The sequence below is a fragment of the Saccostrea echinata genome, unplaced genomic scaffold (genome assembly GCF_033153115.1).
Source record: "Saccostrea echinata isolate AGI-Se365-2 ecotype Australia unplaced genomic scaffold, CSIRO_AGI_Sech_v1 ptg000009l, whole genome shotgun sequence".
NCBI classification, from domain to species: Eukaryota; Metazoa; Mollusca; class Bivalvia; order Ostreida; family Ostreidae; genus Saccostrea; species Saccostrea echinata.
Window position 1 is genome coordinate 14,161,440 of NW_026889758.1, and position 17,724 is coordinate 14,179,163.

Here is a 17,724-nt window from a genome sequence, read left to right on the forward strand (position 1 = left end):
CGCGCCAAATTATCTTCCTGTTTTCGCAGCGCCCCCACCGGGAGGCATAGAAAGACTTCCTGTCATAACAGCTGCTGTGTTGTCTTCACAGCCTTTGGGGTAAATATTGCGATTATATTCTATATTTTATTATATATAGCCTGTACGTCAATTACTATTTACATAAGGCGATATCTTAGATGTGATTTTCCAGCTATAACGAGAATTTAAAAAAAAGAAGTAGAACTTAGATCATCAGATGTTGACACGCAAGTCATGGTCACATCGATACAATACATGTAATTTGAGTTAAAATTTTGTCTTGTATAGGTTGTTCCCTTATATCATCAGGATAATTGTAGACTCAGGCCCGTAAGAACCGGTGAGCAAGGGGAAAATAATTTTGCCAGTATACAGGCACGTAGTTAAGTATCATTTTTTAAAGGGGGGGGGGGGTTATATCTGAAAATCTTGGACAAGCAAAAAAAAAAAAAAAAAGTAAAATTGTCAGAACTCGAAAATCCTATTTCATGGAGAAGGGGGGGGGGGGCAGTTTTCAGTGGATATTTTCAACAGTAAAAGATTGTGTAAAAGGGTATGTTTGGAAAAGGGAACCCCCCCCCCCCCCCGATACTACATCTTACATGTCAGAGTGTATACAAAGCCTAAACATTAGAAACTACTGTACAGTTACTTTAATGTGTCCCCTAAGAAAAATATTAAATTAAAGTCAAACTTTTTTTTGGCTCAACCAAAATTTCTAAAATGGGTTGTGTTCCAGAAACTGAAATTCCTTCCCACCTGTGGGGCCTGAGAGTTTCTCAACATAAGACCTGATGATAGTCATGGGATGTATTATTTTATCATATAAAATGTTGAATGGTTTTATGTAATCTGTCATGTGATTGAATTTTTGTATATCCAAGAGTGAATAATCAGCATGTTAATTTTTTACATCATGTAAACATGTACTAATTATTCACTTTAATGAAAATTGTTTCTTCATGTAATCTCCAGGTATGAAATCACTTTCCTCAGCAACAGATACAGCTTGCCAGCGGTAAAAAATGCAGAATGCTTATTTTAATGTGGGACTTTATTCCCACCACCATAAATCTCTCAAGTGAGTGGCAATTTTCTTTCTATTATGTCACAATGATTTAAAAAAATGTATCAACCTGCTACATGTAACTGTTAACATCTAAATTAATTTGCATCAGGATCGATGTCGAATGCTGCCTTGATTTAAAGATAATTATGCCCTTTGTGAGGGGATGCTCCGCCTCGCTGTGCCCTTGTTTTAGGGGGAGAATGTTTTTTTTTTTTAAACTGCTTTTGTAGTGTGTGTGTGTGTGTGTGTGTGTTGTTTTTTTTTAAATATACATATTTATAATGGACAATTGCCTTAACCCAGGTTTTACAAGTATATCTCATGGAGCTATTAATTCTTTTATTTATTGATTTTGTATTTTCATATTTTCAGATATTATGGTACCTCTACTGATTGACTCAACAAGATTCTGAAGTTTCCTGTTGTCTTCCCAGAAGACCTTGGACCTTGACCTGCTTTATAAGGGTGTTTTAAGTGAGATCTTAGGATGAAAAAGGCGAAGAATAGTAGTTTAGTAAGCTGCGAAGCTTAAAATTGTACCATGCTGCTGCATCAAACTTGGTCAAACTCTAAATGCCATTGAAACAACCATTGGCTTGTATCGCACCACTGTTGCGCTGTTTTTCAACAATACTGCAACTGAATTAATGATATCCTTAACTTTTAATGGTAAAATCTGAGCTATCTCTCACTCCAGGACATTTATAAAGGTTTTTTTCATGACTTCCAAGAATTTAATGATTGAATATTTTTCCACTCCTTGGACTGTAAATTCTGAGTAAAGAAAAGATATATGTGATGTACATTTCAAATTTCAATGTGATGCATATGAACTGGAATTTAGTGCAAGGCCTAAATGTGTGACAATAAAACTAACTTGAAGTCAACCAATACATACCGGTATTTTTGTCTTTTTTGAACACCTACTTTTTCAAGTATATATATATATATATATATATATATATATATATATATATATATATATATATATATATATATATATATATATATATATATATATACAATGTTATGTACATACAAGAGTACATGTTTGTCATTTAGATTTGAATAAAAGACAAAGTAATCAAGTACCTCTACATATTCACAAAGATCGAGTCTTTATCATCCTCTCACTGATTTTTTTTTTTTTTTTTTTTTTTTTTTTTACATTTCATCAGATTTAAACTGTTTAAAGCTTTGTTACATATAAATATACTTTGTAGTAAATAAAGGGTTTTTGTATGGGCAAAACATTCTTTAACTGTGTCAGCTTGCAGGGCTGATATACATGTAAATAAAGTATTCATTAAATTTTATTTTGGCTTAATAAATTTTAAGAATGCTTGAATTGATTAATATGAATGAATATACTGTAAATTTCAAATTATTTCATTTTTAATTAGAATGTAGATCTAACAGAAGGTCAGTCTTCCTGCATATAAGTACCACATAATACGTCTAAAGTGTGCAATGAATAGAGGGCTCCTAAAACCATTATGATCATTACTTAAGTTGCATAGACCGAGTGCACTTTGATAGGGTTTTCTTGATAAGCATCACTTTAGTTAATTTTTTTTTTCATCTAACTTCTTTAAAGCAAAATGGCACTTGTAACAATGTTTTAAAAATGCAGTAAATGAAAAAATGTATGAGTTGCTTGATTAGATTACAAGTCGCAATCTATGCTTGGTTTCAGGATGGTGTATTTTGTGTTTTTAGATATGTTATAAATATAATAAAAAATCAAATATAAAATAATATATTTTATATACAGCAATATGATTTTTTTTTTAAAAAAGCTAATTTTAGCGATTTTTTAGTTTAATTTTATTGAATGTATATATTTATATAACGATATATATAAAAAAAATACGGGAAATACACCAACCTAGCTGAATGAAATCTAGCACCTATACGTATACATGTAGGTAACCGTGCACTAAATAATATAATGCATGCCAGTGCAAAACCAACACGGCAAACAAATGGCCTCGTCAAAAGAGGTCTTCTTATCCTACACAATAAAATACATGTTACAGTGTATTTCTTAGTGTGGAGGTTGTAAAGAAGACAAGCCATCAATCATGAACAAATGCAACTCGAGTCGGGGTTAGAAGATCGATTCCATCTATTTACTGTAGATAAATTTGTTCTCAATTCTTTGTCGTCATGAAAACGAAAGTAACTCATCCCCCGACGATTAATGCCACGAGTAAATTTTGCTTAAAATTGGAGTTGTAGCGATGTTTACTACCCATGCTATGATGAAACGCCATACTGTTAATAGTTTCTATGCCTCCCGGTGAGGGCGCTGCGAAAATCGGAACATCATTTTCCATTCGGAATTAAAGTACCCAGCTTAAAGTGAAAAGTCTAGAGACGCCCCGAATGAGTCAGCGGTCCCTCTGTTATATGTCTCTGAGTATGTGTATAAACAGTATTTTACAGAGGAAATTCGAAAAACTGTCCTACTCGATTTGCTAAGCGTACGTTTATGAATTTAAAGGAAAAAAAAGTAGAGAAAAAATTTAGGAGAAAAACAATTTTATTTCAAGCATTGGTGTGAGAAATATTAAATATCATTCTGTAGAAAAATTAATGATGTTGATTAACAAGCAACTTTAAAAAAAAAAGTTTTTTGGTTAAGAAAATGCTTTGACTCCAAGGTTTCTAAACGCACACTTCACCAAATAGCGCCACCTATAGTTTGGGTTTCACACGCTTTGCATCATTATAAAGCTAAAGTCTGAGACTCGAATGAGCCTGAAGCTGTTTTTCTATAGCTGTATTAGGCCTAAATTTTGTAATTCTTTCTTGTGAGTTTTTAATATATACAAATATGAAATGAATCGTGTCCATAAAGATTTCGCTCGCCATTGGTTGTGATCCGTGTGGTTTTTACCATATCTGAAGAAAATTCTTCTCCACAACTTTGTTTATTTTTTTTTTCTTTATCTGTCTAGTATCAAGTGAAATTGTATGTATACATGGATAGAGGACGAAGACATGAGGAGTAACTTGGAATAACATTGATTTTATATAGCTGTGTGCTCCCACGAGTGTGTGTATGCCATTGTAGCTCAGTAGTTTTGCCTGTGGATGATAGAGTTTGGGGCACTCAAGTAAGAGTTCGAATCCTAAAGTGAAGAATTTTTTTTTTTAGGTTAGGAAAAAATAGAGAAGAGCGTTTATTTTTCTCAAACTTATATTGTGAAGTGCATTTAGATGAAAAAAAAATGATTATATAACTTGTATGATACATTGCCAATATTTATTTGTGCAGGTCAAATCTATACGCATGTCAAGTACAGGTGTGTGCACCCACTGTGGTTGTACAGAGATTGACAAGGATCCAGCAAGGGGTGATGCTGTCTGCACAAACTGTGGCTCTGTGTTGGAGGACCAGATTATCGTGTCCGAAATCCAGTTTGAGGAGCATGCTACTGGGGCATCTTCGGTAATTGGACAGTTTGTCTCTACTGATGGTATGTATGTTTCAACTATAGATGGTATGTACTTGGAATCTACAAAATTCAATTTGTTATGGATAGTTGGAAAGGAGCATTAAAATACACATATAATAAACAGGTACTGATAATTCATATAGTGTGCCCTAAAACCCTGTCACAACAAGGTTGTGTCGATCCTCACATCCTTGAAAAAAGCAGAATGTCAAAGTACACTTAGTAGAGTTAGTCCTAGAGCACTGCAGCAACACACTGGCACATCTCCAAGTGACGCAGTTAGGTAGTTAGGTCGCTTAGAATGCCATTAGACGGTGCACACTTTGAGCATGCACAAAGTATGTGCCATATGGCTCTGCATTTTGATGTACACACAGTACGTAGAAATGCCATAGGATACTCAGAAGCATGATAAGTCTTCAACAGTATGAACACAAGGTGACAACTCCTAGCACATCATGAGCATGAGACTCAGCTCTGTAGAAACGCCTCGGTCACTGTCAGGACACCATGTGACCATGACATCATCTTTTGAAACTTTCAAATAAATTTGCATTATTTTTCTGATGAATTTTCTGATATCCCACGGTAATCCTGGAAATTTCACAATGCTGTACCAAATCGATGGGAATGCATCCAGCCCTGGTGTGACAGAGGCTTCATCAGGGTATCACACACAAGAGAAATATTTTTCTCCTTTTCATTATTTCATGTTTATAGTAAAATAAAGTAATCTTTCAGGGAATGCCAAAATGCTATTTCTTGTCTTTTTTTTTTTTGGAAGAGGGTGAAAGATGTAGACTAAATAAAAATGTACATGGACTTTCAAGTATGTATATAATTCTGTCTTTTTTTTTTCAATATATAGCAGTTGGCCTTTTTCTGAAACTAAAATAACTTTCACTTACTATTCAAAATTAGAAGGGAAATGTTATAAACTCACAGGCACATTCTATTTGTAGTCAGTATTTAAACCAGGACTCTCAGCAGTCACATCGGGACTTCTGGTTAATTTTAAATGTTTGTTTATATCTATTTTTCAGGCTCAAAATCACACTCATTAGGTATCAGTTTTCCTCATGGAATGAAAAGGGAATCACGAACAGTTACATTTGATAATGGTATGTTGTTTTCTTTCGATCAACCATTTGAACGCACTATCTTTTTACTTTGTATTGTGATTTTATGATTGTACAAGTAGTGCAAGCATTTTACTAGAAGGTTTCTCAAAGGTATACCCAAAATTGCCCCCAGAGCATATCATTTTATATAAAAACTCATTTGGCCTAAAAAAAAAAAAATAAAATGATAATAAAGATGATGTAATCTGTGTCTGTCATATCACAACTAATTTGGGTTCCAACACAGTATATATAAGAAAACAAATATTTATATTCTTTATGTTTGATTTAAAAGAGTTTAAAGAAGTCATATCTTTCAGTTTTCCTCTGGTTTTAAATGCAGCTTTTTCTTTATTAAAATATGGGATGTTTAACATAAAAATCAATATATATTATAATACTAGGGATGTCAATTTCATTTGGTTAGCCTAATGGAATAATCAGGGGCTTTGTTCAAGTGAAAGTAGAGTACTCATTAAAATACTTTTTTCGTGTCAGTGTAGCTTCTTTGTCCTTTATTCAGACTGCTTGAACACTCAATACAGTCCAACTTGTATTAAGTGAACTATAAAGGGAAATCTTGACATGGTCACATGTGACAGGTAGTCTATTTAATCAGGGGATCAAATTCTAGCAATTTCCAAAGTACACACATGAATACTAAATAGCAATACATGTACATGTACTAGGTTACTTTTTTTACCTGTGCCCTGTCATTCTTCATAATTTTGAGTCTATCATTCTTCTTGGTAAAATATTCAATAAATATTCATTTGTTAAAATTGTTTTTATTAGCTCACTTCAATGAAGTTGGGAGAGCTTATGTAATACCCTCGGCGTTGGCATCCCAGGTTAGAGTTTTTGGAGCAGATTTCTTTTCAAGTACTTCTATGCCCTTTATTAATCAGAGATGCATGGGGGATGCTTCTAGTATGTTTTGTTGTACAAGTCAAGGTTTCAGATGCTGCAATTTCAGCTGAAGAATGACCAGGTTAATGTTTTTGGAGCAGGTTTAAAAAATAAAGTTCTTGGAACAGGTTAAAGTTTTTGGAGCAGGTCTCATTTTCAAGTAACTATAAGCCTTTATATACCCGGTATTGACCAAACTTGATGGATGATACATCTGAGCTCACTTTTGATCTCAGTTTCACTTTTACCAAAGGAATTAATACAATGTAGTAGGAAAGTTAGACTCAGATCAAAAGTGAGCTTGTCTAAGTTTTATGGCCCCGGAGCCAGGTTGAAGTTTTTGGAGCAGGTCTTATTTCCAAGAAACTTTAAGCCATATGTAGACCAAACTTGCATGGATGATACATCTAAAGATGCATACTACCAGGCTTGCTTCAGATGCTGTATCTGACCTACATTTTCTAGATGAGTGACCAGGTTAAAGTAAACTATAAGGCTATCTGAATCAAACTTGCATGGATGATGCATCACGGGATGAACACTCTCAAACTTGTGTTCAGATGCTGGATATGACTTAAATTTTCTGGATGAGTGACTAGTTTAAAGTTTTTAGGTAAGTCCATTCCCAAGTAACTGTAAGCCCTATCAGACCAAAATTGCATAAATGTTAATCTAGGGATGCACACTACTAGATTATTAGTTTGTGACTTTGCCTTACTTATTATTATTATTATTAGCGCGCAGTTTTACAAATAAAATGCAATCAATGGCGCTGTACATGTACATGTAATTAAAATGACCTAAACAAAGTTAAACAACTAAATAAAATAAGTATAAAAACTATTTTAACTGAAAATAAAACAAAGTTCTATAGTTAACCTATAATTAAAATGTCAATTGAATGCACTTCTAAAATAAAAAGCTTTTAAATGTCTCTTAAAAACGTTAAAATCACTGATGGTTTGTATGTTAGGAGGTACCTCGTTCCACACGGAAGGTCCTGAAATGGCGAAGGATCTTGAAGCAAATGTTTTGCGTTTTGCAATGGGGACGGTGAGAGTTTTAGCCAAATTATCAATGGAGCGAATCTTGTAAGTGGAAGTTCTAATGCTAAGCATTTCCGGCAGATACATGGGACTGTCACTGTCATTAGGACACTTAAAAACAAGACAAGCTATTTTAAATTTAATCCTATAGGTAACTGGTAGCCAATGTAGAATTTTAAGAGCTTCTGTAGAACTGTCAGTTGATTTTAGTTTAAGCACGAGTTTTGCTGCTCGATTCTGTAATAACTGTAGTCGTTTGATGGTACATTTTGGCAAACCGTATATCAAACTGTTGGCGTAATCCAGGTGACTTATTACTAGAGACTGTACTAGCTGTTTACATGAGTCTTCAGTAAGGTATTGGCGAATGTATCTGATGTGGTAAAGATTCATCGAAACTTTGCTATATATCCAAGATATTTAATATACGGGAGTGCATGAACATTTGCACCAACCACATTGATCGATTTCGTCAAAGACGCAGATAGCATTTTTTGACTTCTGAATAATATACATTCCATTTTACTTGGGTTAAGTTTAAGTCTGTTCAAATTCATCCAATCATTAATTTGAAAGTTTTCGGTTGGTTCTGAGCAAACTATCTTACCACTATTCCGCACCATAATTAGATCAAGCGTATTTCCGGATCAATGTGTCGGACAGTTTACAAGCTGTGTCAATCCCATAACTTCACAAAGTTCAGTCAAGGCAATAGTATCTGGGTCGTCACTTTTATTGTAATGGATGTTAAAATCACCACAGATGATAACAGAGTGGTTCGTTGTGGCAAACTCTTCTAGAAAAGGTGTAAATTCGTCGAAAAACATCGTTGTAGTCACTGGATGAGTTGCTGAGTAGGGAGGACGATACACATTCAGGAAATGAATAGTTATTGATTGAAATTTTAATTTATATATGGAAAATTCAAAAGAATTTTTTTGTCCAGAATTAACCAACTTGATATCAAATGTGTTTCTGTATATGATTCCTGTTCCGCCACCAGATCTCCCTTTGCGGGGCACATCAATAAAATTGTAACCGGCTACATGCAGATCAGATCTGACCATTGTATACTTCGGATTGTTGTCTGCTAACCAAGTTTCCGTAATGCAACAAATGTCTAATTTGCTTTCAGTAATATGGTGAAGAAATTCATCTACCTTATTACATATTGACTGTGTATTAACGATCGCAAAAGAAAGATTTTTGTTCTCAGAATAATCAATGAGTCTTTTACTCAGAGGTCGTAATAAATTCAGATGAATACCATTATTCCAGTCTTTTTATTTTACCTTTTTTCTTTTTTGACCGATGACCGCGGTAACGTCTCTTGATTCCAAGGAGTTTTATTTTGTTCCACACACTTACATCAAGTCTTGTAATAAGCACATTGTTATACCTGAGTGCCATCAGCCATATATGGCAAGAAATTGGTACTACGTTTTTAGGTGACACTTTTGTACCCTAGGGTACACTCTTATGAAATGTATGGACAAAAGGTTACAAAAAGGGTACAGCACAAAACCATTGGAAAATGAAAGTAGCAAATTATCCAAGGTACCTCTAGGTCACCAAGGTACAGTGGGTACAGTGGAGACAGGTGGATTGCTTTCATTGGCTAATAACAGACAGGTACACGCCCACTCGTTACCTGTCAATAAGGAATCATTTACCTGCAGTCTATATCTACAGCATTTTGAAAATAAATCCAAATAATATGCATAAAACAGCCATAAAATCCGCAAATGATATCCTCAAATGCCTTCCTGATGTTTTTCCTAACATGCTGACATAAAAATTCACAGTTCTACGTTTGAAATAACGCTAAAATTTGATATTATAACAGAGAGTTCAAAAACATGCAGCCATTCACACGGCGCACCCGAACATATCATACTTACAGAACATTCATTGAGGTGAGCTCTGTAATCTCTTATTACCTATGTTTCCTAATTGCATTAAGTGTAAATTTATATTTTGAAAGAAAATCAAAGAAGAAAAACAAGAGATGTTTGTGAAACACTTATCTCCCCCCCCCCCCCCCCCCCCCAATAATTGGAATTTTTTTTAAGTCCAAGGGGCATAACTCTGTCAAAAATTGCTCGATCGTACCCAAAACAGAACTTGACATAGATATTTTTATGATAAATCTGTATACCAAATTTCATTTCAATATTTGCAACCTCTTCAAAGAAAATGAATGGAAACTGCAAACAATTGGAATTTTCCTAAGTCCAAGGGGCATAACTCTGTCAAAAATTTCTTGATTGTACCCAAAACATAGCTTGACTTAGATATTCTTATGATAAATCTGTAAACCAAACGTCCTTTCAGTATGTGCAACCTCTGCGAAGAAATTGAATGGAAACTGTTGATGGACTGACAGACAGATTGACCAACCAACAGCACCAAAACAATATGCCCTGCCTTCTTTGAAGGGGTGCATAATTAATGAGAACTATTTATTCGTGCCATAATTTTCTGACCTTAAATTTCCCTATGACCTTAATCTTTCTATTTTGCATAGTACAAGGAACATTTCATCATGCAAGAAAAATATACCTTGGATGGGGTTCTCATGGGTGCACTGTAATAAATAAATCAACAAGATTTTTTAAAGTTATTCATAAGAGTTCAAATCATTGCCCCCAGAGTTAGGTTGGGACCACATCAGGCAAATAAAGTTTTTTATATCTATCTATCTATCCATCTATCTATCTATATATATATATATATGAGTCATATGGCCCATGGGCCTCTTGTTTGTTTACTGAAAAATTCAGAGATGTCAACCTCTAAGGGTATTATTGTGATTATATAAACATCACCAAATTTTTTCTTTCAGGTCGAAAACGAATTCAACAGCTTGGAGTCCAGTTGAAATTGAATCAGCACTGCATAGATACAGCTTTCAACTTTTTCAAGATGGCTGTAAACAGACGAATGACACAGGGTAGAAAAACAACTCATGTTATAGCTGCCTGTCTGTATATTGTGTGTAGAACAGAAGGCACACCTCATATCCTTCAGTGCTTTAAAAAAGGTTAAAATAAAATGGCGATAGAGTAAATTTACCATCATAGCACCATGTTATCTGTATCTATGTACCCGTAAATAATACAAAGTAAAGGATTTCAAATGGTCTCTATACTTTATCAGATTTTTTATTAGAAAAAATATTACGAAAGTTATTAGCCCTTTTGTTCAAGACTGGATGATTTTTTGTTTATGAATTAAAAAAAAAAGCGTAGAATGATACTGGTTTTCCATTTTTTCTGATCTGAATTGAATATGAACTGCCACAGAGATAAAAAGAAGAAAAAAATCTGTTGATTAATTTTCAGTATTTTGATATTTATTAGACCTTGACAATTATTTTTACATATGCTGCTGGATATAAGTGACCAGTTACAGGTAGGAATTTAACATACATTTTGCTACCAGTACTTAAAATGGTGGATCCTTTTTCTCTTGCCAAAAAATACTTCAAGTGCTGGTTATGAATGATTGTACAGCATGAGGATCTTTGAATCCTGTTTGTCAGTGCCAGTAATTGTAGAACAAATCTAATTCTTTATAGTAAATTGAATTCTATAGAAATTCATTATGTTCATTCAATATTGTCATATCTAGTTTTTATAGTCAGATAAGAATGGGAATGTTTAAGAATCTATTGACATTTTATTTTTCTTACAGATAAATGTATACAGTTTAGGAAAAACCTATCTCCAGCTCTCCAGAGCTCTGTGTATCAACATTCCTGCTATAGGTAATTATAAAAGTCCCATCCCTAATATTTACAATAGTTACAGTAATGGAATGTGACAAGAATGAATTTTAACCAAGAACAAACAGTACACATATGGAAAATTTTATTGAAATCATTCTAACAAAATTCTGAAAATATTAATACACAAGGAACCCAAAATTGTTACTGATTCATTCATGAATGGCATATGATAATGAATATACTAGTGACATGATGAAATCCATGGACAAAGCAGCTAAGCTAATGACATCAGCTGTAGAAGATGATTTCTGGGATCTGTCCTCCTTGAACACCGGTCCCATTTGTACTGTCTGATGAACACTGAAATTGAAATGTGACTTTTCCACATTGAACTTCCGTTAGTCCTTCCTGACCGAAGTAACTCAGCTCCACTCCGTCCAACACGGCACTAGCAGTGTAGAAAGTGTCAGGTTCTATCTGAATTGGATTTTCAAACAAAACTGCAAAAGTATTGCTTGATCCATCTGAGAAGAACTTTTTGTACGTGTGACCAAGAATAATTCCGTTTTTCTTTAATTCAATTTTAACTTGATACTCTGCTGCACCATTACTGGATCCATACAAACCAAAGCCTGCTACAAAAATACGTGTGTCAACGGCAAACTGAATACTGTCACAGCGCCCTCTATACCTCCACTGGTTACTCCTGTAAGCTGACGACTGAAATCGGTGGCATTTAAATGGTGTAAGTCCAGAACGAGATTTCTTGATGAATTTTAATTCAGGTTTATTTCTAGCCAGATAGTGAAGGAAGATATCGTTTGCTTCCTGTAAAGTCAGTATACCAGATTGAGAAGGTCCATTGGCATACTCTTCCAAACCCATAGTGGGCATTCTAATGAGATATAGAGCATCCCCTAACACTTTACGTTTGTTTTCCGGAGTGGTTTCGAGATTTGTTCGATTACACTCAGCCTCTGCCCACTTACAGGCAGCAGTGAACACAGATATTTCTCGAGCATTTAGGGTTTCTCGACTAAGGACCGTTTTAAGGGTATTAATGTCAATTTCACAAAAACTATCAGAATGAAGAGCCTCTTCAGCCTGTGCATCAATGACCTCCCAACACCGATGCATTAGTTCCTGCTCCTCAAATAGTCTTCCCTGGCTCAGAAGAATACAAGCATTTCTGGCACTAAGACTAGTTTCCAAGAAACGCACACAGGATTTTGCTAGATGTGGCACAATGTACTTTTTAGCTGCATATAAAGTTGCCAAAACATTGTCAGGCTCCAACTGAATTTCATCACAGTAGATGTATCTGTAATGAAAGAGCTGTTCATTAAAATCTTTGGGGATGAACAGAATTCCATAATTATTGGGAAAAAATCCTTGCAAATAAAATTTAAAGCATAATAGGGCTAAAATTTATTTGAAATGATACCAGGAGGATTTTGCTATTTGAAGGATAGAAATAACAAACAGAAGGTCTGTGGTTCTTTAAAAAAAAGTACTTTAAAAAGGATGACTGCATTGAACACTGGGTTTTGAGTTCTTTTTCAGTAGCTTCTGTTACTTTCATATCTAATTTTATTTCTATTAATTTGTCAAAGAATTTGGTCAGTTGGTGCTGAATTTGAATATCAAAATGATTTTTATAGACTGTGATATAATTTTAAAAATCAGTTCTTTTGTCCGTTGCTGCTTTGCAAATCTCAAGGAGCATTTTCATTTACCTGCCCTTGATTGAAGATTAGGTTGATAAATATGCATGAGAGGTGGAGCAAATACTGTAAGAATGGGTCTAAAATTGGACTCTATCATAACAATAGCATGTATCATGCCATGTAAAGAAAAATATATATACAGTTGAACTTCGGGATCTCGAACACTGGATATGTTGAAGTGATTTGCAAGTCCCAAATGCTTATTCCGTAAGTATTTTATTTTATTTTCTCGAATCCTCAGATATCTCGAAGTTTTTTCTCGGTCCCATCAAGTTCGAGATAACGAGGTTTGACTGTACATGTGATACCTCTCTCTTTCTCCTTTCTATATGGCACCAGTATTTACAAAGATTTCAAATTAACAGTATGGTCCAGTCTACGCGAAAGTCTAAAATTTTTACAGGACATTCGGTCTGGTAAAAATATATAATTTACCAGACCAATCATTTATTTACCAGACCGACCTTTTTTCTTTAAATTTATGCATTATTATGATACAGAGATTGAAAAAGGGGGTTGGGGTAATTCTCACTGTTAAGTTGAACCTTAAGTTAATCCAGAGATAAGATTATAAAAATTATTTTATTGAAATGAACAAGCTTACTTAATAATTTTTCTTTTTAAAAGGTAGTATACAAATGCATAAAATTTTCTATTTTTTTCTGCTTATTTGACACAAACAAAACGAAATATACATTTTAATTTAAAATGCACTTTAATGCATATTTATTTCTTTTCTGAAATAACTCATAATGGTTACTCTTGTTTAATAATGAAAATAATTTCCCCAAACCTAATCTACGTATGAGCTATCTATAGATCTCTATTCCATGACAGAGGAAAGTCGAATTAGAGATAAACGATCATGACAAGGTTCTTATAAATTAAAATTCATCATGTATTACTGCTAAATGGATCAAATAAAGGATATATGTGGAAGTTAACATCATATTTACATGTAAATTCTGATTTTTAGGCCTTATTTTTTCATCGGACAATTGGTCCTGTATCCTGATTTTTTTTACCGACCCAAACCAAATTTTACCGGTAAAAACCGATGGTCCGGTGACTTTCGCATAGACTGATGGTCATTTACACATACTAGTAGCTATAGATGATCATAAATCAAAGCCTGATAATTTTATGTCTTCAAACAATATTCCCTAGTAGCTCAGTTGGTAAAGCATATGGCATGCTATATTACAATTTAGTATTCACAAAGTTACCTGAAGTAGGAAATCACATGGTGAATAATATGTTATAAGTCACAATGCTTGGTTACATATGAGAGAATGAAGGTAAGAAGAAAAGAGTTTTTTTCTCTTTTAAAACATGAGTGCATGTTTATCTATTGATCTCCTTTAACAAAAATTTGGATGTACAAATATACTACTACCATTCATTGGAGAACAATAGACAAACATGCTCTGAATATGCATATGGTCAATAAAATTAACAAAAAATAAAATGGTCGTCCTCATTATCATATGGAGATTCAAGAAATCGTGTTGACTCCTGCCTAAGGAAATGGATTCACACTTTGTAAATAAAAACTTTAATTTATTGTAATTATGTAAAGTTGCAGTTCAGATGTTTAACCATTCATGTAATTTAAAGAAAAATTCTATTTTTGAAAGCAAATTTTGTATGTCGTTAAGTGCAGTCATCCTTTTGTTATCTTATGTACCTCAGTAAATTCAGAAAAGCTCCTGGTTCTACATCAGGAATTTCAATATCTCCAGTTTGATTGGCCAGACCCCCATAAAACATTGCAAAGAAAACTGAGCTCCCTGTGGCAAGGATATATTTATGTGCTGGTATTCGCTGCTGATTTGGACTGGTCCCAACAAGGAAATGGACATCAGCCATCAGAGGATTGTTAAACATTACGGCATTCCTTTCCCTCACTGTAGGAAGGGTAGCTTGCCAGTTAAACTCCTCTGAAACCTTAGCCGTTGGCAGTTGGGGAGGGGGTGAGAGAGGAATCTGCCATGATGTTTCTTTCTGGCGAACAGGACGTTGCACATTTGTTAATTTACCAACAACAAAGTTTTGTGGCACTTCTTGGTTGACTTCATCGTCTGAGAACTCTCTGTTTTGTTTTAGACAACTTTTAGGTTCATTTTTCTGTGGGCGATCCATCTGAAAAAGATTTTTTTTTCAATTAAAACCCACAATTTTTAAGTTAAATTTAGAGGCAATAACAGGAAATAGAAGTTATATCTGTAACATGTCCTTTCACTCTCTAGTTTGTTATTACCATGATAACAAATGACCACCTGACTGTCATGATATTGTACTGATATAACACATTCAACGTTAATGTTGCATCTAAACACACGTAGCGATCGAAATGTGCGTGTATTCTGTGTTAATGAGTTGGATAATTTGTTCAGATACAATTCATATTATGAGAATATTTACGATAAGGATTATAGAAAATTGGTAAATTATCGGACGCAAATCCCCCCCCCCCCCTTCTCCTTACAAAGACGAACAATTTATCACGTTTGAATCGTTTTATCTTGCGAATATTATTCATTATATCTTAACCGTTTGTATATCAAAATAATATGGATAATCTATAATGAATCCTACCTCAAAGTTTCAAAGAGTCCAAAACTGCACCAACATATTTTTTTTTTCTTTACATGACGTCACAACTATGAACGACAACTGCTGGTGCAGGTGCTTGACATTCCACGGGAGATAACTCAAACCAAATGAATTGACAATACAGCATGGCCGTAGGAACGGGGAGAGGGGGATGCCCCCAATAATTTTGCCGATATATAGAATATAGAAAATATAGCTACTATATGCTTGTGCCCCCCTAAATTAAAACGTCTGATGACATTTTTTTTTTACAGCTACAGTTATATACAGTATAATAAATTCTAATCAAATAAATCTGTATAATTGTGAAATGCTAAAAAAAAATTATTCGATTCATTTATTGCAACACCATGATGATTATACATAAAATAGCATAATAATGGGGAAATTATGTAAATGTCTGTTAAAATTGTTTCTGAAAGTTTCTTGTTAATTTATATTTTTCCAGATCCCTGTTTGTATATTCCAAGATTTGCACACAAGCTTGAGTTTGGTGACAAAACACATGAGGTTTCTATGACTGCACTTCGTCTTGTATCTCGAATGAAGAGAGACTGGATGCACACTGGGAGAAGACCCTCAGGACTATGTGGTGCAGGTGGGTTTAAGATCGATGTACAGTACAGGGGTCCGTTTTACAAAATAACTCCTGGATATCTACAAAAAATATATGTGTAGTCATACTGAATGACCTGTCGTAAAATTTTAATGATGTCCTCTTTTGTGGGTTTATGTCCTGATCAAGGCTGAATTTGAAAATGCACATAATGTTTAAAATCTTCTTTACATCTGATCATCTAGAGTTAGTGCAAAATTTATAAGCAGTGATCATACTGGATAATGAGTCTTTTTTGTTGCACATTTAAAAAAAAATCTTCTCTTCTTTAGAATATACTTAAATTGTTAAACTACTTATTGATACTTGTACAAAAATTAAGTTACATGGTAGAAACAGAGAAGATTTGAATAAAATAAAATAAAAAGAATAATGATTTTTTTTCTCTTTTTCAGCTCTTCTTGTGGCAGCTAGAATGCATGATTTTTCAAGAAGTGTTAAAGACTTAATAAAGATTGTCAAAGTTTGTGATACCACCATTAGGAAAAGGTATGTTTTTATAAAACATTGTTTTCACTGTGTTGTCAGCACTGAGGAGGCAGCTTCCCCGCTGTGTGTGTCTGTTAACGGGAATACATGGAATCCATTATGTTTTTCTGTCATTTTAAGGCAATTAAAATTATTTTTTTTTAAATTGTCATCCCTACCCATGGTTTAAAAAGGATGGGAATATAATTTTTTTTAAATATTGACTAGGTATACGTATAAAAAGGAACATATCCATGCTTTAGTTTTATAGGGAATCAAATTTGTAAACCTATAAAAATGTTTTTTGTTCTCATATCAGCTTAAAATAGTAAGAAAAACCTGAGTAATTTCTTTTAAAAAAATGGAGTATAGATAGTTTAGAAAATAAATCCATCCACCCATCCCATGTTTTTTTTTTTCCAAATCAGAATTTGGAATTTAGAAAACAAGAATCTGGAACATGTGTTTATGTGGCCTTTAAAATATGAAAGTAATTTAGTTATGAAGCATTTTAATGCAGAAATCTGTGAACATTTTAGCAGTTGTACATAGCATTATAGCAGTTATTGCATTTAGCAAACATCAGTGATGATGTAGACCAACCAGTTAGCACAGATCTTGTTAGGGCATTAAAGTTTACAACATTGACTATCAACTTTTAAGGCAATAGCACACACAAAAACACTTAATTGTACTAACAGTACAAGTGAAATAGGAACCGCTGTGTACTGTATGTATTGACACTAACATCTAAATCAGATAAATAGCTTGTTCTTGTAATGTAAGTTAAGAGACTAGATGGAAATTCACAAGTGGTTATGTTTTCTTACAGGATACAAAAATAAATGAAGGAGTTTTTTATTTAGAAACAAAATGTTGCAGATTGGTACATTATTTGTGTATTAAGTTTTGTTAGAGTCTAAATCCAACTCTAATT

The 17,724-nt window shown here is 33.8% G+C and overlaps 2 protein-coding genes and 1 long non-coding RNA gene across 3 annotated transcripts in view; 2 read left to right on the top strand and 1 right to left on the bottom strand.

Annotated features, from left to right (window-relative positions):
- LOC133183340 (uncharacterized) lies at positions 1 to 1,985 on the top strand. Its single transcript, XR_009720627.1, has 3 exons — positions 1 to 99; positions 997 to 1,102; positions 1,463 to 1,985. It is a non-coding gene; the product is annotated as an uncharacterized LOC133183340 (long non-coding RNA).
- Positions 1,986 to 3,842: 1,857 nt separating this feature from the next.
- LOC133181829 (transcription factor IIIB 90 kDa subunit-like) overlaps positions 3,843 to 17,724 on the top strand; it is a 37,772-nt gene continuing 23,890 nt past the window's right edge. The window contains exons 1-8 of the mRNA XM_061316456.1: positions 3,843 to 4,212; positions 4,374 to 4,575; positions 5,598 to 5,675; positions 10,476 to 10,649; positions 11,013 to 11,044; positions 11,327 to 11,399; positions 16,152 to 16,301; positions 16,715 to 16,808. Coding sequence (XP_061172440.1) covers positions 4,389 to 4,575; positions 5,598 to 5,675; positions 10,476 to 10,649; positions 11,013 to 11,044; positions 11,327 to 11,399; positions 16,152 to 16,301; positions 16,715 to 16,808 — 788 coding nt within the window. The 5' untranslated portion in view covers positions 3,843 to 4,212; positions 4,374 to 4,388. The remainder of the gene's footprint in view (positions 4,213 to 4,373; positions 4,576 to 5,597; positions 5,676 to 10,475; positions 10,650 to 11,012; positions 11,045 to 11,326; positions 11,400 to 16,151; positions 16,302 to 16,714; positions 16,809 to 17,724) is intronic.
- On the bottom strand, positions 11,481 to 15,781 carry LOC133181824 (BTB/POZ domain-containing protein 6-B-like). Its single transcript, XM_061316447.1, has 3 exons — positions 15,686 to 15,781; positions 14,775 to 15,229; positions 11,481 to 12,681 (listed from the first exon to the last, which is right to left on the bottom strand). Exons 2-3 carry the CDS (start codon positions 15,227 to 15,229, stop codon positions 11,649 to 11,651), a joined length of 1,488 nt encoding a protein of 495 aa, XP_061172431.1. The 5' UTR covers positions 15,686 to 15,781; the 3' UTR covers positions 11,481 to 11,648.